The 21,980-nt window shown below is 36.8% G+C and overlaps 1 protein-coding gene across 1 annotated transcript in view; it reads right to left on the bottom strand.

Moving 5' to 3' along the window:
* SCEL (sciellin) overlaps positions 1-21,980 on the bottom strand; it is a 173,531-nt gene that overhangs the window by 40,789 nt on the left and 110,762 nt on the right. Inside the window, exons 10-21 of the mRNA XM_081303331.1 lie at positions 19,599-19,679; positions 17,214-17,279; positions 15,349-15,411; positions 11,564-11,608; positions 10,364-10,423; positions 10,007-10,066; positions 9,346-9,405; positions 6,997-7,056; positions 6,568-6,627; positions 4,998-5,057; positions 1,509-1,568; positions 598-657 (exon numbers count right to left, since the gene is read on the bottom strand). Of these exons, the coding sequence (XP_081159457.1) occupies positions 598-657; positions 1,509-1,568; positions 4,998-5,057; positions 6,568-6,627; positions 6,997-7,056; positions 9,346-9,405; positions 10,007-10,066; positions 10,364-10,423; positions 11,564-11,608; positions 15,349-15,411; positions 17,214-17,279; positions 19,599-19,679 (735 nt within the window). The remainder of the gene's footprint in view (positions 1-597; positions 658-1,508; positions 1,569-4,997; positions 5,058-6,567; positions 6,628-6,996; positions 7,057-9,345; positions 9,406-10,006; positions 10,067-10,363; positions 10,424-11,563; positions 11,609-15,348; positions 15,412-17,213; positions 17,280-19,598; positions 19,680-21,980) is intronic.

Consider the following 21,980-nt stretch of genomic DNA (forward strand, 5'->3'; position numbering starts at 1 on the left):
ACGCCAATCCTATGACACAGGAGGTATGAACATCAGAGTTCAGTAGAAGAAAAACTTGAGACACAGTATCTTCTCACATGGCTGGGTGATCTAGTTACAGAATGCTTGGACTTTACCACAACACCAACCACCATATTGGAACTTAGTACCTGAATGAGTGATGGAAGTATCTAGAAAGCAGCCAGCCCGATTTCCTTATTTTGAGGATGAGAAAACTGAAGCACACACAGAAGTGACTAGCTCCAGACCACACAAGTTCAAGGGCCAGAGCCAAGACTGACCTCTATCTAACGATTCCAGCCTAGTTCTCTTTCCCAGCTACTGTGCCTTCCCTTCAGCTTGGGGAAATCAGCCAACAAATAAAAATGTCATCTCCATCCTGGGAAAACAACTGTGGGCCTCGTTGACCAAATGTACCTTCATTGTATCAGCAATCAATTGGCTAAGATCTTAAACTTTTCAAATCTGAGGAAGTCAGTGTTACAGGGTTTTCTTGACAATCATGGGTTCAGCATCAGTCAGCTAAAAGGATGATTTAATTGTACTTTTAAGCTTTGGTTATGATGAAATGAAAAAGAGGAGCTTATTAAATCTTACCCTTGCATGCCTCTTCCTGTTGATGGACTTACTCTGACGAGGTTATTAAGGTCTTTGGAACTTTAAACAGACAAACACACACACCATAAACAAAAAATGGAATTAAATTAATTGACTCTTTTGATTAAAGCAATATATGTGTTCAAGATGAATTTTACTACAGTTTTAACAGATATCAATACTAGTTTTTCCCTTTAAAAGAGTAAACATTTTGAGCTTTATACAAATCACTGATATACTGGCTTGGTTTTGCATTTATAGTCAAAATAAAACTATAAAATCAGAACAAGATTAGGTTTTCTAAAAAATAATTGATTCAAGCACAATATAACGATTTGCCTAAAACTCCTGCCCAGTTTCTATAAGCATTTCACCTAATGTTATCGCTATAACTAAATTGTTTTGTTGGTGAAATTCACCTGTAGTACCTTTTTGTTTTAAAGGTATTTTATATCCATTATTACACTTGATTCTTAACAACTATCCAGTGCCAAATGCAGAATGAATATTATGGACCTCATTCTGGAAAAGAAACTATGACTCAAACTGGACACTGTAGTGCACGCCTGTAATCCCAGTGACTTGGGAGGCTCAGGCAGGAGAATGGCAAGTTTGAGGCCAGCCTCAACAACTTAGTGAGAGCTGTCAAAAATTAAATCAAATAAAATAAAAATGGCTGGGGATAAAGCTCAATGGTAAAGCATTTCTAGTTTCTCTAGTTCCAGAAAAAGAAAAGAAAGAAAGAAGAAGGTAAAAGCTGTAATTCAGTATTTAAGGGACTTGCTCAAAGACACCCAGCTAGTAAGTAATAAGGTTTGGACTTTCTGATTCTGATCCAAAGGCTTTTCAACTCATCCTCTGACATGAATTGATGAGGAGGGAGAGGAAGAGAGATAAAACATAATCCTCACTTTTGGTTCCTTCTGTTTGCTTCAGGGGTCACTTTGATCAGATTTTCAAGACTCTGGCCCCTTTAAAACATTGAAGAAATGATGAGGTTAATGGTAGTTTTTCACAAATGAATGAAGTCATTCATTGAAACTCAGAAACAGTATAAGTGCGCACTGAGATCATGTCAGAGTTGAAAACGATTAAAGGTGACTATGCATGCTTGGAGTGTTTCTACCTCTCTGAAACTTACTGGGACTCAGCAAGACAGTATTTCAGTCTTGGAGACATTTGATCCCTAGCAAATTTTGCATCAAGAAAAAAAAAGTGCTTAACACAGAAAAATAACAGACTCTATTTCAGTGTATTTAATACTCTGCTGTTAGTCTTTGGCATGTACACATAATATGTTTTATGTCAGTCTATGTACTTATCTTAAGGAAAATTCCAGAAGGCATACTCTCTTAATATCAACCTCCAACATGTATGGAACTTTAAAACCAGCTTTGAAGAGTCCATGCTTTGTGACTGTCTGTCACAAAAGTATATTAAGCAAATACACTGATATGCTAAAATTCACAATACGTAAACTGATATGTGTTTCTGATACTTACAACTCTGTGTTAGAACGACCCATTTTGACCTATCATTTTGGCAACGGACAATAAGATTAAAATCTATAGAGTTCTGAGGTGTAAGACATATCGACTGTACAAAATCACTAAAAACACTTTGGTATCTCATGGTTACCCTTTGATATATGTCTACTTTTGATCTTAATGTTGCTTCTGTATGTTTTTCCACATACACAGTGCCAACAAATGCCTGTCTGATCTCCAGCGGGCACCGTGTGGGGATAAGAACATCAGCAGGAGGGTATTTCACACTGTTTCTCCACACTTTGGACCCTACTAAGAGCCCTTCCAAAACAGTCTGAGGTTTCGTCTACACAACATCAAAGATATGAATATTTGAAAAAAGATGTGAATATGGATATTTGGAAGCAACCAGATGTTGATCCAAGTTTTTTGCATGTATAAAGATGTCTGAGGATCAAACAAGAACAACAACAACAACAAAAAAACCCGTGAACCTTTTCAAGCAGAGAATGAAACAATTAACCTCACAGAAACAACCACTCAACTCCAGATTACTCCTTGTTGACTTTTGCCTAAATGAAGTATATGGGATTTGATTGCCAGGGACTGAGAAAACAATCCCCATGTTTCTCTTTCCAGATCTGAGTATTCAAAAAAAAAAAAAAAAAAAAAAAGCAAGCAAGCAGTTAAATATTGTAATTCCTTCCTTTGTTGTTTATGGAATCTGTTTTCATCATATTGCCAGGACTTTGATGTCTTTCAACACTCAATCAGGCACATAACAGTATAAGGTTGTTTAAATTTCTTAGTTCATAAAACCAAATCAAATCAATCAAAAAAGTGAACTAATTAATGTATAACCTAGTTGATGTAATAGTGTACATAATATTAGGACTTAACTCTGTGAAGCAATGCCTCACAGTGTACACATCTTCAGTAGTTAGGCTTTCTTTCAGGACACAGGTTGGAAAGCCCAGTGGACTATGGGCTAGGCTCTGCCTCAAGTGTTAGGGTGGATGTGAGCACAACAGACGCATGACCGGCTCACACCAGGCTTCTGTTCCAACTTGGGGAGAGGCAGGAAATAGACAATTGAGTATATAAATGAATGCTGCAATTTCAGATAACAATATGTGCTATTAAAAAAAAAATAAAAGAGTGCCTGGTGCCTGTGGCACTGGGGACAGGGGGAAGGGAGGTGACTTAATTATATTCAGTGGTCAGAAATGACCTGAGAAGGTGACAGTGTGGGCATAGAGCATTTCAGGAAGCAGGAGCAGCACCTGCCAAGCCTTAAGGCAGGAATGAGCCTGGAATAGGAGAGATCCATCTGGCAGGGCTTTACCAAGAAAGAAAAAGACCATTGCTAAACATTAGAATTCAATTCTATCTGAAACGGGAGAATGTCGAAACCTTTTTTTTTAAAGGGAAAGAAACATGATCTGACTTTATTTTTTAAAGATCTACAGAACTTCTTTATGTATAGTAAAAGAAATTAACAACTACTATCCTAATAGCCCAGGAAAGCACATACATAAAAATATAGATACACACACTGCACATAAGTTCACACATGCAAGTACACATGCATCCATGTACATATGCACTCATATACACACAAAAGCACACTTATACTTACTCATGAACACAAAAGCATGTCTATAGGTATGCAATTACACACGTGTACAGCATACACACATTTGTGTGTATGCATGCTCCCATATGCACACAGGCATACACATACATGTATGTGAATGCACACATGCCCACAAACATTTGTATGTGTATATATGCACATGTGCACACATAGGCATGTATATACATAACACTCCAATATATTAAGAAATATAGGTCACAATTTGAAAGATTAAAAAAAATTGGAATGGAAAACAGATTTTTCTCAAAAGTCAAGGTAAACTAAACATTTGAACACCATCTAAATCAATAAGACAATACAATTCACCTGAATCTTTATTATTGTAACAACTTGTACCTCTTATGTGCCAGGCATGAGAGTATTGTGATCTGATCCATCTTTGGTAGATGAATAAATTGAGGTGCAGAAACACAGTTAGCAAGAGAGAGAATTTGAACCCAGTTCTTTCTGGTTCCCTGCTCAAATTCAGTGCATATTATCATCCTGAACCTTCCACGTCGCCTAGGTAATCCACATTTTGTCCTCGTCCTGTTGATGGTGAGATTGTGCCTCTGGCTACACCAAATGGCCAAGAGCAGGACAGCTTGACAGTGTGCACCCCAGTTTTTAGCTAGCTGAGCCCTTGCTCTGACAGTGGAGCCTACGGGCATTGATGACACATTTTAGAATTAACAAATAATATCATGTACTGTTAACTGAATGGAAAGAGTTCAAGGGAAACCACATGGAATTACTTAGCACACTGTTTTCAAAAATATGCCAACAAGCCCAGTTTCAAAAATATTCCATCTGCTTTAAAAAGAATAATAAGCAAGAGGACATTATCTCTGTAGAGTTACTTGATATTTATTTCATGAGTAGAAGAACTCTTTTAATCAAGCATGCTCTAAGCTTGCAATCTTCACATATACACCACACTGCATACACATACACACACTATACACAAATACACCACAATAGTTCACACATATACATTACTTACCCATACACACACACATACATTTATACATACACACAACTTACAACACATGTGCATGTACACACACTACTGATATATACACACATGCACACATACAGGTACACACATTACTTGCACATACACATTCATACACTTTTACTTACACACATTTATATGCACATAAGCACTTATACACACAAATGACTTCAAATACTGTTCTGAATACAAGCACTCAGAATTCTAACATAATGCTTATAAATGCCACATAAAAGGGGGAGGAGGGTTCTAAATGTCTTACCTCTTGATGTTTTTATTTGTTTCAGGATTCACTTTAATAAGCCCATTGAAGTCTTGTTTTCTTTGAAAAAGAAAATGAGTTTTAATGAATGACATAAAATAAAATAAAACAGTAATCAAATGAATAATGGTTGGAAAAATTAAGAGGTGCTAAATATAAACGTTCTCTATGACAATGTAAACATTTGAAGCTCTAAAAGAAAATGGAAATTCTCTTACCGAAGAACATTTAAGGTTATTTATTAGTAAGAAACAATATTTATTTGTTAATATATATTTGCTTCCAGAATTCCTAAGTATATGAAACTTGTAATTGAACAAAATCAACTTTGCTCTCAGATATATCTTCTGAGAACTCTCAAAATAGGCAGCACTGAAGTAACGTAAGTTAGATTATTTTTTTTCCCTGTGGTATTGGGGCAATTAAACTCAGTGATGTTCTACCACTGAGCTACATCCCCATCCCTTTTTATTTTTTGAGGCAGGGTCTTGCTAAGTTTCCTGGGCTGTCCTCCAACTTACAATCCTCTGTCTCAGCCTCTAGAGTAGCTGGGATTACAGGTGTGCACCACCACACCCAGCTTAAAAATTCTTTACTGATTCAGACCTTTACTGATGAAATTCTTTACTGATTCATACCAAACGTAAATTTTTACTCAAGAAATTCGATATAACTGCCTGTTCTGTTTTTAAATAATAGTAAAATGTCCACATAAATAATATTTTTAACAATATAAAAATAATAATCATAACAAAACATGCCTTCATATAAACTTAATCATTGCCCCAGTCCAAACCTTTTAAAATATAATTTGCCTCAAAGTAAATTATGGTGAGTAATAAAAAAAAGAAAAAGAAAATACCTCATAGAGCAAAAAAAATATGATTCACTTCCAAGGGAACACACACTCTTCCATTAAAATGCATTAAGTGGTACCAAAAAGTAAAAAATAAAATTCAAAATAAGTGCTACCAAAAGGGGTTCAAATTGGCACATGAAATAAAACCTTCATACATCAAAGACTGAAAATTATTAGAGAATATAAAAGCTGGTCCTTCAAATTCCCCAGTTGTTAAAATGCCATTTTTTTTCTGTCTGATTTCTCTGTGGTGGGACTGTTAACATGCTGGGGATAACAGGAGCATTGTGACCGCTCCAAACAGCAGACAGTGGTGGCGAGCCCTTACTCCCTGTGTAAAGTAAGGACTCCCAGCCTCTCCCCAGCTGCCTTCTCCTGAGAGAAGGTGAATTATGAGCATTTTAACCTTGGTTATCTTTGTCATTTTGGAAACCTACTTCAAAAATTTCGTCAAGACTGCATTCTTTAGAAAAAGAAATGCAACTCAGTTTTCCATCACTAAAAATAAATCAACACCCAAAACAGGGAGAAAAGGCAACTTGCTATCAAACTGTGGAACACTCTGGAACATTCTTCAAAAATAGCGGTTTTATGTGGGGGGAGGTCAAGAAGGGATGGTCATGACCCATCTTTATCATGAAGCTAAAAAAAATCAAATTATTTTGATCATCTCTTACAGAAATCAAAATTAAATACATCAATAAGTCTTACCCAGATACATTTTCCTTTCCTTTGGGATTGACTTTGATTATATTCTCGAAATCTTCATCTCTTTAAAAAAGAAACATTTAGGTCACTTTCAAATATTTCCATAGTATAGGTGCACATATGAATTCCATATTATTGATGGTTTATTCACGTTTGGGGAGAAAATTATTACACTGATATTAAATTGATTTTTTGGTATAAGAATTGCCTGACAATAATATAGTTAATCCCTAGGATTTTCTGAGTTCTGTGTAAATGTGAATTTACATAGAATATCCTATAGACTTTTCAAAGTGAAGATCAGGGCATCAGAGATGAGTCAGGAGAGAGAAGACAAACGCAGAGATGCAATAGATACTCTCAACATCACTGAGAAGACCACCAATGAATCTGGGAATAAACAACCAAGACTCAGAGAGACACAGTTCTCACCCTTTGCTGGTTTTCTCTGTCTTGGCATTTGATTTGATAATAGATTGAAGATCTCGGCTTCTTTGGGAAAAAAAAAATCAAAACTTTAAGTCAGGTGAAATACAGTTTTCTGTGAAATTGTATAAATAAGAATGTTGAATGCAGCATCAGGTGTTTTTAGGACCAAATGACCAGAAAGACCTTTGATACTTATCCTTAGCTTATCTTTATTAATATCCACAATAGTGCTTGATTTACACCAGTTTAAATCAGTTTAGAGAAGCTTCCCAACATGAGTCTCACTTTACAGCTTATCCTTTATATTTCTAAATTTACATTTAAAAATTGGTTCATTTTTAAAATTATTTAAGAAAACACAAAATAAGAGATTATGTAGCAGGTTTTCCTGCACCTACTTCAATGCAACTCAAACACGTGGTCTGTGGAAACTACACTCATCATACTCCTCCCTGATGTCTCTAAATGGTTTGTCTGTGGCAAAGGACAGCATAACTCTCCTGTGTGTAATGAGGTGTAAGACCTGAAAATAGAGCCACCTCAAGGTGGGAATGCTACTTACACTTTCTCATATTTGTCAGTCCTTTGATTAACTTTATTAACACTTCCCAAGCCTTGGTTTCTTTGTAACACTAGGAGAAAAGAAAAGGCAGAGCAAGAGACAGAAAGAGGGCAGCTCTGTGCTCTGTTCAGAATCTCATATGACAATAGCAGACTTTGCACAAGACTAAGACATAATTGGTGCCTAAAGAATTAGAAGTTCTTGGCCAGATGTGGTGGCACATGCCTGTAATCCCAGCAGCTCGGGAGACTGAGACAGGAGGATCATGAGTTCAAAGCCAGCCTCAGCAACATCGAGGTACTAAGCAACTTAGTGAGACCCTTTCTCTAAATAAAAATAGGGCTGGGGATGTGGCTCAGTGGTTGAATGCCCCTGAGTTCAATCCCTGATACAAAAAAAAAAAAAAAAAAGAACTAGAAGTTCTTAGAAATATTTAATTCAAATGGCTCTGCTCATGATGCAAAATGCTCAAGATATCTTGATATAAGAGTCCAACCATTACTCAGATACAACTGAATCAACTTCAAAGTTAAAGTCCCTCCCAGGTCTCAGGTTTTGCTTCTTGGAGAGAGGTTTGGAGGAAGGTGAACTTCAGTCTATACAGCAAGATGTTGACTTATTTAAGTATGAAAATCATTCATAACAGAGTGAAAATAAATTGGTCAACATTTTAAATCTAAATAGTTGGAGGATTTAGTCAAGCAATTTCTTCTAAAAAGTTTAAGGGTGTATTTAAAGGTCTGAAGTTCCCTTGAAAAGTTGAAATAACACTATTATGGCTCCGGTATACTTTGTGTAAACTGGCACATGGAATAAAACTTTCATACATCAAAGACTAAAAATCATTAGAGAATATGAAAGCTGATCCTTCAAATTCCCCAGTTGTTAAACTGCCATTTCCTTCTGTCTGATTTCACTGTGGTAAGACTGTTAACATTGTAAGTTCTTTCACTATTAGAAAGAAGGTGCAGTGACAAAGGCCTGTCATCCCAGCAGCTCAGGAGGCTAAGACAGGAGGATCATCACTTTGAGACCAGCCTCAGCAACTTATCAAGGCCTAAAGCAATCTAGCAAGACCCTGTCTCAAAAATAAAATTTTTTTTTAAAAAAAGGGCTGGGGGTGGTTAAGCACCCCTCCAAAGAAAGAAAGATGTGGGGAAGAAGGAAAAAGAACTAGGACTCTTGGACTCTTTTTTTCCTATGCTGACAAGATCTTTATTCTTGCATTGAAGTTTAGTTTCTATCAAGTTATTCTAGTTACAAACACTTCTTTCTCTTTCATATCCCCAAAAATGATCCTCCTGAGATGTTCTTCCTATTTTTCTTCCCATTTACCATCAGTTTTGTGGAATTTTCCAAACTCTGTTTTAAATATCTAAAAACTTTATCTCTTCCTATAAAACTCATAAAACCCCTCAAAGAGAATTGACTTTTTCCACCTTTATCTAGTCTCCATTTAAAAATCACCTGTGATGAGTTTGCATATTTACATGAAAAATGTTTTTATCAAGCATCCTGTGTCTGTGTGCTTGTTACTGCTAACACTTTCCATCATATGGACTCTGTTCAGAGTTCAGTATCAGAAAGAATTGAGAACATAGCTGCCAAGATTGACTTGGAAAGTTAGAATACCATTCTATACACAGATTGGCACAGATAAATGGTTTTTAAAAATAACTGTGACAATAGAAATGATTATCATGTTAGGAAGGCAAATAAAAATGACTAACCAAATACAAAGGAAACAACCAATTTGGGGGAAAAATAGTAGAAACCTCATAAATCCTTACCCTTTGTCATTCTTGACTGCTCTGGGATTTTCTTTAATGAAACTGTCAAGAGTTTGGTTTCTTCCAACATGAAAAAGGATGTTAATAATTAAAGTTAATTTTATAGTAGACCAGTATATTAATCTCTCAAATGCTGCTAGTTTAGCTACTGATCATGCATTAACCCATTTTGTGATACAAAATAAATAAAAGCATGGCTTTGGGCCTTAAGTTATTTACAAATACATCTATATACATATACATTTGAAGAGCTACTAAGATTCCAACTTGGTACAGCTGGAATCCACGTTTTAAAGACTTCAACATTGAACAGCTATACCCCCAGAAACAGTCTTATAGTAACTGTATTTAATTAATAAACAATGCAATGGTTTTCTACTTGTAATAGCCAGTTGGGTTTCTTTCACTTTTAGAATCAAAGGGAATTTGGAGATCAGCCAGGTCATAGCCCCTAGTTTATGGGTTGAGGAAACAGAGGCCATGGTCACCCATATTGATGCTGCAGGCAAAGCCAGCACTGAGACTCCCACCCTCTCCTGATTGTGATCTAGGGCCTGTTCCTCCAGCCGGCCTGACCCTTGCCCTGAGCAAGAGGTCTCCCCCAGAAAATAGTAGACATACTAGGTCCCAACCAAAGCAGCCTGTCTTGATCAAATCTTACCCTTTGCCACCTTTGTCCATCAAAGTATTCACATAGATGAGACTCTCAAGACTTTTGGCTCTATAAATACAGAGAAACTCAAATAAAACCTGCACTCTGAAATTAAATTGTGTGGTATCTTGAAAGGTCAAATACAATAAACATTCTCCAAGAATTGCTCATTCACTCCCATTGAATGGAAGAGTAAAAATCCTTCCGGGCAATTGTATCTGAACTCAATGTGCAATGCAGAGAGCACTGGCCCATCTGCTCATGCATTTCCATGTTAGAGGATCAACTCCCTTCCAGATAACATGTGAGGAGAAGGACGAGCAGTCTGGGAGATAAGATTTTCAGATCAGAGACAGATGCGCTTACCTTTTCTCTGTTTGCTCAGCCTTTGGGGTTGCTCTGAAGAGACCATCAAGACCTTGATTCCTTTAAACATATTGATGTAAAAAAAATTTCAGCAGTAAAAATGATGAATGCTTAACTTTAAAATATAAACATAGATCAGTTAAAATAGAAAATAGAAGCTGGTTGGAAAAGATGAACCACAATTCTTTAAATTGCTTTATCCCAAACAGGTATTTTCACTCAAAATTAAATTGTGGTGAAGCTTCGAGAAGATGAATTAAAAGACATACTGGGGGTCTGCCAGCCACAATAGGTTCATGAATGCGTTGCTTGGATATATGAAGTATTTTCTTTTTAAAAATTTTTTTTTGTGGTTGTGGATGGACTATTTGTTAACTTTTATGCCAGTGCTGAGGATCAAACCCAGTGCCTCACACATGCTAGGCAAGCACTTTGCCACTGTGCTACAGCCCCAGCCCAAGTATTTTCCTTTTAATGTGAGCTAGTGTTTACAGGGATGGTCATGATCCTAAATTTTCAGAATCTCCTGAAAATGTCCTGCAAGAGTGGACCCAAATTGCCTGTGGTAACCCTTAGCTGAAACTGAGAAGTCAAACTGGTGCTTTTAGCAAGACATTCACCATTTTTGACTTGCTTCCACCACTACCTGTATCATACAGCCAGTCACCTCTGGCAGCTGCCTGTCTGAAACTTCCTCTCTTTGTAAATGAGAAAACTGAAAAGTGGCAAATTTCAGTGACTTGTCAATAGATCATTACTGTCTAGAGCCTGATATGGAAATCTTATCTCACAATCCTCTGACTGATTCATTCATTTGACTTTTTAAAAAATTTTCTCCTTTTCTTTGGTCCCTGTTGACTTAGTTTGTTAGCATACAAAGTAACAGAGAGATAACTAAAATGAAATACACCTGTTCTGCCTCCATTGTAAATTTTTCTTTCAAAGTAATTTAAGTTTTACAATTATAAATTATCCAAGATAAAGAGATAATGGTAACTAGGATATTATGGGTTTTGAAATGGTTAAGCTAAAAGCATTCAGCAATCAAACCAAACTCTGTGTATATAGAGCATACTAATATTTCAGTAAAAAAGTGGTTATTTATATAAAGCATATGGAGTATGAAAATCAAAGACACTTTGTATCCAATGATAGGACTGAAGGCTGAGAATAAATAAAGTCTTAATTTTTAAGTCTTACCTATTCAAGCTTTTGTTCATTTTGATGATATTATCCAATTCTTCACTTTTTGGAAAAGAAAAAGAAAACTCATATTAGTAAAAGGCTGCTCAGAGTTGATGGGTAGATATACCTTAAAATAACTCAGTTCTCTGAAATACAATATGTATCCTACCTTAATCACCTGCAAAACTCCTGTTTAATCTTCAAGGCTCTCCTTAAATGCCACTTCCAAGGTCCTAGTCCCTAGTCCTCCAACTGACGGAACTTCCCTACGTTTTTGGAATAGTTACAGTATTTGGAGTTTGGGGCATCTCCTTTAAGGTGCTTCTGTTGATTATACTTTGTATTATAGCAACTGCACACTTGCCTTATGTTAGTGTCCCTGCTCCTACATACACACATCACTTGAAATTTAGAACTGTATTTTATACGGCATCCTCTTCAGTCTTTAATACTGTGCTTTTGCGTAGATCCTTAATACACATTTTCAATTGAATCAACAAATACAGGTGCTGACTCTAGATTCTGTCCCTGCATGAAGTATCTGCATATGGAGTAGCTATGGAAGACGCTCACTCATCTGTAAGTCTGGCTTCTATCTGGAATTCTACTATTACCCATCTAGGTCAGTCAGCTAAAAGTGCTAGCCAGTGCTAGCCATATCTGAGAACTGCAAAGTTCTGGTTGTTGTAGGAGCAACCTATTTAAGCTAAAATCCTGGGTTCAGGAATTTCCCTAAAACCACACAAACTCAGTTTTCTTCCTCAAGTAGGTAGCCTGGGGAGGGTTGTTCCCAAGAGTGCCCTGACTTGCTTCCTCCGGTACATTCCTCCTCACACTGTGTCTTCTCCCAAACTTTTCTCTCCCTCTTCTACCCATTTCTCTTGCCTTCTTCATTTAGTTTCTCCATTCACAAATCTTGGTTCCTCTTCTTTCTCCTCTAAACTTGTACAGTTTCCCAAGCATTCTTATTGTCCCGCTTTCTTCCTGAGTAACCTCTGGAGTTAGGATTAGGGTTAGGGTTAGGTGATGACCAGGAGTCCGTAAGAGCTGGTAACTTGTAGTTACACATGAAATCTTCCAATTCAGAGACACCCACATTCCAATCTGGGATTCACCAGTCATTCACTGGTGACCCTAGGTGAGTTGCCTCAACTCTTGTTGGATCAATTTTCCCATCTGTAAAATGAGAATGCTAACTGTATGTATATCAGATAAAAATGGATAAGTTAATGAATATAGAGTGCTTAGCATGATGCCCGGCAAGTCATAAATTCTCAATTAATCCTGCCAGCATAATAAACAACATTCTATCAATTCTAGATGGTTCATGTAGTAAATGTTTTCTATATTTATTTATTAACTGAATTTAGAGACATCAAGACAATGTCATAGCTTTGCAGTGGCTAAGTCACTTTGTGCGGTAAGATGCCTAGCATAACACTTTTGCCATAATAACTGCCAAAGGCAATCCTTGTGTAGACCCTAAGAATATGTTAACAGCCATCATATAGGGGAAGAATTTCACATAATCTTATGTATTTAATGCTAGGACTGAAAGCTGAGAATAAATATCGAAATACAAAAGTTGCTAACACTGACCAAAAAAAAAAAAAAATTGATTAGTGCTCTATCCTTGTGTGGGACAAATACCACATCAACCCTAATATGGTGTCCTGTTATTTTTTCTTGCTCAAAATTTTACCTGCCAACTCTGAAGATGTGAATCTGCTCATGTCCCAAGGAAAAGAGCAAAGCTAAGAGTCCTATAACTTTTGTTCCAGACCATTCTGACTGGCATGAGTCACACTGAAGAGATTCTCAGGATTCGGGGTTGCTTGTGTTTATCTGAAGAAGATTAGCATAAACCATGAGAAGATACTCTGTGGTAAATTAAATAAAATGGAAACTATATTCTACATAAAAAAACTTGAGCTTTCAACATGACTGTAAATCAATGAAAGCTTTGGCTGTTCAATTTCACCATTGCATTTGCAACAAATTAAATGCCCTTAATCAGATAGCAGTAACATTTAGTCCACAAAGGGCTGCTGGAATAAATAACACCATTTCTATTCCCTCTGGACAGCCTGTAGTACATTGTCCCTGGTGCTTATCAAAGCAGCGACTTCTCTATGAGATGAACGTGTGTGGCTGTGAAATTTGTCCATTGTGGCTTGGAGGCAGAGACAGGAAAGTCTGCTGTCCTCATTGTTTTTCTTTGACTAATGCCAAACCACAATTTCCTCTTAGCATCACTCACTTATCTCCTCCCAAATGTCCCCATCGCCCACCCCAAAATTGTTCAGTCCCTACTGAAAACAAAATATCCTCCACACAAAGTAAATTAATAAAATGAGAGCATTAGGAACTTAGATGGGAGAGGAAATGGACATAAAATATCCAAATCCTTTCGACAGTCTCCATGTGGCTGCAGAGTGCCTATGGGCTAATGAATTTATAGAGAAACACCAAGTGTCACTTTGTTTCTTCTCTTTAGTTCTTTTGACTGAGACAGAAATCTCTAGTAACATTCTTATCATTATTAACTTCTATCCAACAAGGAAAAATATTGTGGGTTTGGAATTTAAACAATGGAATATTTGAACTCTAGGTTGTCTCACTGCCCTTCATGATTTTAACACAATCAGCTATAAAGACCTCCTTTGGACAAAACAGTGTGACAGACACTGAAAATCACATCTGGCAAATAAGACAGCATATCTGTCCTAAAGATTATGGGATGAGAGGGAGGGGACCCACTTACACAAATAACATGGAACAAGAGCAACTGTTATGAGCTTTGCAAAATATGAACAGTGGGGCTCCAATCTCTTGGAGAGGCAGAAGTCACATCTCACTGGATCACTCAGTAAAGAATTCACAGGGGAGGTGGTGTTTGATCTGGATCTGGAAAAATAGTAGGACTTGGATGGACTGAAATGGTGACCTTGAGGCTAGAGAAGACTGCCACATGGAGGGGATCCCTAAACCAAGGCAGAGTTTCTGGGGATACTGTAAGATAGTGGTCTTATCTGTTACTGAATATAGGATTAACAACATAGGTGAAGTCAGAAATAACTCTGAAGCATCAGACTTGGAGCCAGGTTAAGCAACAGCATTGAATGAGTTTGTATGTAATTAAATGGGTGATGGGGAGCCAGGACAGTAGTTGTATGAGCAAAATCTTAATAGAAAAAAAAAAAAAATCTCTGGCACTGATGGGCAGTCATGGTTCAGAGGCAGGAGAGTGAGTAGCGTAAGTAAATCTGACCAGCCACTCTAACCACTATGCAGCAGTCGATGAGGGATTGAACTGGGAGAAACCATCAATGCAGCGGAAGCATTTGATATTTAATTCATGCTTGTCTATACTACATGAAGGGGGTAAGGGATAAAATAATCAAGAATGATTTCACAAAGGAGAGCCTACAGAAAATAAAGAACATAAGTCAGGAAATAGCACCTTTGGGAAGGAAATTGAATACAGCCTAGGACATCTTAAATGGGATGTTGGGGAGACTGATAAGTAGAGATCTGGGCCAACAACATAAATAAAGGACTGGCGATTTGGAATGAAATGTGGTGGCGGAGGTCATAAGAACAGGTAAAATCAGCAGAAGAGGAAGCAGAAGAGTGTCCATAAATGTCACCATCATCTATTATTCAATTATTCTTCTTTGAAATCATACTTAATAAAAAGCTCCGAGGTGTTGTTCATGTTTGGACATTTTCAAGGTACTGGCGAGGCGTTTTTGACACAAGGCATTTTGACACAGCTTGTGAGCTCTCAGACCACTCACCCCTTGTCAGTTTTCCCCATTGATGTGGCCACCTTGTCGATATTATCGCGATGATCCTGACTCCTTCAAACAATGGGAAGAGGCACAGGTCATTGGCAGTGGAGTGAGCTTTGAAGGAGCTAACATTTCTCATCTATTTCTAGTGCAGAAAGTTGTAGTACATGTGTTGTTCAGGAATTACTGACTTGAGCAGAATAACAAAACGGTGCTATCATATCAGCTCACAACACACACACACACACACACACACACACACACACACACGTCTGTAGCCTACGCAATGTCATTTCACCTAGGTGCTGGAAATCCCTCTATTGGTTCTCAAGCTCCACACTTTAAAAAGGACATATAAAAGAAAATGCAGTTACAGCACAAGGAAAAACAGAAGCCAAGTTCAGAAATCTTTCTTCCAGATCCAAGGAGCATTAACCAACAGGTCTGAACAATTAATGAGTCTCTCAAACAGGGTGAAAATATCTGTCATCTCAGCGTTTCAGAGGGGAAAGAAAAGACACTTAAACTATTGGTAGAAGCACCTGAGACACAAAAGGTTTAGATCCAGGCTGACCTCCCTAGATCATGGAAAGGAAAAATTTAGTCCTTATAGTTTCACCTATAATTAAGACCTGCATTTTCACAAATGTCTCATAGAGGGTTAATATGGTTGCATGAAGAAAAAAAATGTTCTCATCAACTAAGTTTAGGAAATGTAACCTACTTTAGGTGATTCAAATTTCACACAGGCATGCTGAAGGTTCTAGAAAGTCCTAATCAAGAGAACACTATGTCATTGTTTCCTTGTGTACTGGACCATTCAACTCTTTCTTTCCAGAAAACGCATTGACATCTGTGTCAAAGGGAACACAGTTTAGGGAAATGCAGAGAGTTGCACTTTAAGTTCCTAGGTGCAAGGAAAAGATGATTCTCCTAGAGGTAAGGTATCTGTGTGGTGGATGTTTCAAACCTGACTCTTCTGAGCATCAAAGGAGAGATAATACTGAAAAAAAGTTTATAAATTGGAACTTTAAAAATCTCTCAAAAAATTATTTACTGAAAATTGGTTTACGATGTTGAAGTACCTATAAAAATAGCATTGTTCAAAAAGTATTTTTAAAACCAGTATTTTTTTCCTTAAAAAAAGAAAATAAACAGACAAGATACAATCTAGAACACATGTTAAACTAGACAGGATGTGCAAAACAATAGGTGTCAATCAGGACTGTCCTGGAGATGCCAGGCATTTGGGAAATGCCACCCTACCCAAAGGAATCAACACAATTTGTACGCCTGTTCCTTAAGCTGCAGGGAGAGCTGGACTTGACTTTCTATCGCAAATACCACTAAAGCTCTTGTAGTACAAGTTCAACCAAATGATATATTTCTGCCTATTCATTCATATACCTGCACTAATTATGCCACAGACCTGGGGGCAAGTGCTGGGACTACCAAAGTGAATAAGCTTTAAGAGATTTGATCTTACTCTGTTACTATGCTCAAGACATTCTGGTGGTTTGCTTAATGTAAAGTTTAGGATTGAAATACAAGGATCAGGGGCTAGGGTTGTGGCTCAGTGGTAGAGCACTCGCCTAGCACGTGCAAGGTCCTGGGTTTGATCCTCAGCACCATGTAAAAATAAATAAATTAAATAAAGATATGTGTCAACTACAACTAAAAAATACTTAAAAAAAAGAAATACAAGGATCAAAATTCTGTAAGTACTATAAAAGCATTTATTATCCACTATATTAAAGCCATCAGAAAAATTAATTTTATCTTTTATTATTGTTTCATATTTTTGAAGTGTACTAATAAAGCATATTTTACCACTGCTACAATTATATCTGTATAGACAGAGACCATTGTACCTTATATTTCTTTCAACAGATCTGCTGGTTTCCGTATATACACCTGGTTTAGGTGGACATATCTGCCTGTATTTAAAGATAATGTCTGTTAGGTAAGAAAACATTTCTATGTTAAATTTAAATTTAACAGAAGGAAATATTTGTGTTCAAAATGAGCAGTATATGTTGGAATCATATTGCTACTTAACATAGCAAACTCTACCCTAGTTCTTTGGGTTGGCAGCAACTCAACTATTTCCTGTTTGAAAGTTTCTAGATAGTACAAAAATACATATAATATTGATCAAATTATATTGTTATATCATGTGCATGTATGAATATGAAACAATAATCCACTATTATGTATAATTATACAACACCAATAGAAAAATGAAAAAAATATAAAGACTCCAATATACTAATTTTATAATTTCACCTTGTTTTAATATATTTTGTACAACAAGGTGTGTTTAGAAATATCTGTTCTACATATGTTCATGTTCACTCTTTTGGTCTCTGTTCGTCAAAGCACTTTCATACATATCTCCATTAGATAATGAAATAACATTTTAAAATATTAAGAATATTTTTTGTTATTAAGCATCAAAGGGATGATGTTTTCCTTGAAGACTTATCCCATCTGATAACTGTCAAGAAATACATTTGCTTGGACAAGACAGGAAATAAGTCTATATTTCAAATGCAACTACCACGATGAGAATGGCCCCATTGAGCTGACAGCATCAAATTTTACAGTGCTAACTTCTGTCACAATTTATGACATCAGGCTTTTCTCTTCTCTTCTCAGTATCTGGTTGACCTACTTATACACGCTTGCTTGCTCTCAAGGAGCTGTATTCAACTACTTTTTGTTCTCCTGAGGACATGTGTTAATTACATAGGAAACACTTCCCTTTCATATTCTTTCATTAAAATCATCTTGCTGTGATTAAAGTAATCAGCCTTTAAAAAAAACATGCAAGTTGTCCCAATTTTATTTTTCAGATCATTTATGGAAGAAAAAGATTCAAGTAGTAAAAATTGACTAGACCAATTCCTGTGAAATTTAGCTTCTTTGGAAAATTTAAAGTTAACTACGTGTTGCTGATTTTTAGATTAGAATTTAGGTGGTACAAGGCAATTTTCTTCGGGTTTTTAAAAAATCCTATTTACATTAAGATTTAATTGCTCAATACTTCTTTTATATAAGAGTAAAAGAAAAATAATCGGGTAAGAGAAAAAGCCTGAGAAGCTGTTTTAATGGGACAATTATAACCATTGAACAAATGAAGAGTTACACATCTAATCCATATTATTAACTGGTTTGTTGAATAGATATTCTCTTAACTCATTAGAAAATATACATGCTGTCATCCTGAGGGCAAAATTTCAAAGATCCGGTGGAATTCCACTGCAGAGAAGTTCAGATCTGGAGTTTATCCCAACAGGATGAACAACTAAGGTGCTTCATGGTGGGCACTTCCAGCCAGTCACCCTCTTACTGAAGTTCTGCAGTTGTGACTTTTTGAAGAACAGCTCTACAATTGTGTCTTACATGGTGTCAGAAAAATCACCATCAAAAAGCAAAAATACTAAAGAATCAAAGGCAAGTCTAATGTATTCAGTCTTCACTGATATTATTTTTAATCTCATAATAATAATGGAAATGTGGAATGCAGGTTTTGAAAAATGGTTCACAATTATTAAGCAATTGAACAGGAAGACTTGGGAAGATTTTAAATCTCTGAATATGTTTCTAATTATTAATTACAGAGTGACAGGTTCACATGAAAAAGCGTCTCTGTTTTTTCTTCTTCAGAGACAAGTTAATACAAATATTTTTCAAATTTTTTGAGAGTTTTGAATTAAACTATCCTTCTTAGCTAAGAAAAAATAAAAGGCAACCCCAAAAGGTATTTCTAACATAATTGAGGATTTCAGTAGTAACACAAAGTTTCAAGGACATCTTTCATCAGTTATATAGAGCTCCTAATGGGAAACTTAACTAGGAGTAAATATCAATCAAATATGTATACATATAGTTTAATATAGTTTATAATTGTATATGCATATAATATATATGCCAAGTACATACATACATCATTATGTGAATATTAGAAGCTAACATATAAGAAGCCTAAGCACAAATACATGAACATGAATATATTGTTCCGTTTTTATCTCGAAAGTGCATCTCCATAAGACAAGTAATAGGAATTAGCATTCAAAGCAAACATAAATACACAAGCATGTTAACAGATAAAATCAGGAAAAGTTCTATGTGCTTCACTTGTGAATGTGCATGCAAAACATCCTCACCTCTGGCACAAAGTGGATCCCAGATCATTTACTCCCATTTCCCTTGAACTTCATTTTGGCAATAAAGTCTGCAGTGCCAGTTCTTACCTATTGTCTGGTCTCAGCTGGTTAGGAGAAGGAACAGGAGATCTGGGCTTTGGAGGTATTGGAGGGTGAACAGTTGGGTCCCTTTAAAACAGAAAATGGCAGTTCATTTTTTTATGGAAACATGGTGGATTTTAGCATCTATTAACCTAACACATCTACTTCCTGCATGAAAACATCTCTTACATCTTCTAATCCCCTCCTGTGAGGGCCCTGAAAGGTCAGCATCCATGGAGCCCAAACTTTAAAGAAGTCAAATATTTCAAATATGCATTTTTAAAAGGTTCATTCAATCAGATTTTTTGAAACTTTCTCTTCTTTAATTATAGTTTGAATTATAATATATTCTTTAAGTGGAATAATACTTCACTAGTCTATCTAGCTCAAGTCATGGCATTTTGAGTCAGTAGCTCATGAATGTAATGAAGGGTTCTTGGGCCTTAGCATATAACTTCTTTAGGAATTATATCAACCATCAGACTGCTATGGAAACAGCAAGAAAGGTTTTCAATTTCACAGACCTCAAGGTAAAGTTGCTTTGAAGCTTTTAACTGAATTGAACTTAAATATTGTCAGTACAAGCCAGTTTGATGTTTGCAAAGTATAAAATATACTGTTGGCCTAAACTTTCCAATGAAGTACCAAAGTAGTCTCTGAGTTAGCATGATTTAGTGACCTAAGAACTGGAGACACACAATTACATGTATATTTTCAATGGAGTCAACTCCTTACCAAGGGCATGTCACTACCCCTACCTCCCACACCATTATAACAATGTTTTCTGTTGTCCTCAAGATAAACTCTGTATCCAATAAAAGTATTCATGTCTCTGGACTCCAAGGATCCTCTGGCTTCTACCAGCATGCTAGGTAGTCAGACTCTGGAGTCAGTCTGCCTGAATTGCCAGCTGTGGGACAGTGGGTTAATCTAATACTGTTTGTTCATCTGTAATAATCCTTCTAATAGGATTATTGGGGTGTTGTCCGGACTGAATGAGATCATGCTTTCATTCAACAGCCATTTATTGGTAGCTTTCTATGTGAAACACACTCTAGGAGATGGACAATGTTCCTGTCTACAAAAGGTTTTCAATATACTTCTAAGTGTGTATCAGAGAGAGAAAAGAGTTATGTAGAAAAATAAATGTCATAAGGGAATAGAGAGCAGGGGTAGCAACACTGTTTTATTAAGAATACAGCACTATTTGTTTTCTCTGTAAGGTGAAATTTGAGCTGAGACTTCCAGGGAATGATGGAATGCACCCTGAAGATATCCAGAATAAGACCATATAAATATGGCCACCATCATCTTGGAGATGGTATTTGCTGCTTGAAACTGAATGAGATCACCAAGGGAGTCAGTATAAGCAGAGACAAAAAGAGGATCAACGTTTGGGCTGTCAGCTCCTACAGTATTTGGAGGTCAAGCCTAAGAGTAGGAAACATCAAAAGAGCCCAAGGAGGAGTGACCAAAAAGAAAAGAAGAGAAATAGGAAGGTGTGGTATCTTGAAAGCAACTGAGAGAAGAGTTTCAAGGAAGGAGTAATTGGCACTGTCCGATGTCACTAATAGACCAAAAACACAAGGACTGGAAAATCAGCATGGTTTTGACAACATGGTCATCATCGATAACCCTGATATGGGCAGTTTGGGTAGAACATGGTGCTGGACAAAAAACATAATAGGAAAACATAATAGGAGTACGTTATAGTTTATCTATGAAGTGTCCCTCCAAAGCTCATGTGGGAGACAGTGCAGGAAATTAGAGGTGAAATCATCAGGCTATGAGAGCCTTAACCTAATCAGTGCATTAATCCTCTGATATGGATTAACTGGGGGTTAACTGACAATAACGGCTCAAATGGAAGGCTTTGAGAGGCAGGATGACATCACACTGGGTTAGGGTCAGGGGTACGGAGTCTGAGAGAATGGTCCTGCCTGGAGTTTCTATAGAGATCCACAGACATGAGCATGGAAGACATTATGGAATTTGTCCTGACGACTCTTTGACAGTGTGCAGTGGTGAGGCTTTGTTGGGGGGGGGGGTGGATGTACGGTGGGGCAACAGTGAGTCTCCTGGCTCTTGTGTTGATGGTGGCTCTGCAGCCAGAAGAAGAGCAGAGAACACTGGTATAATTTGCTTGGAAATAGTTTCCTCCTACTGGCTCAGTGTCAGATTCTATAGTTAGAGTCTATTTTGTTTGTATTGAAAACATCTTTTTTTTTTTTTTTTCTCAAAAAAAAAAAAATCCCTGTGTTGGGTATATGTGACAAGTGATAACCTTTAGTGTATCTGTGTGTCTCAGCTGATTCAATGTTTCCCTGCCAGAAGCAGAGGAAAAGCAGAAGGAGGTGGTCCATCCTGAGTGATAATCAGGCTGCTAAA

The sequence above is a fragment of the Spermophilus citellus genome (genome assembly GCF_964194105.1).
Source record: "Spermophilus citellus genome assembly, chromosome: 1".
Taxonomy (NCBI): Eukaryota; Metazoa; Chordata; class Mammalia; order Rodentia; family Sciuridae; genus Spermophilus; species Spermophilus citellus.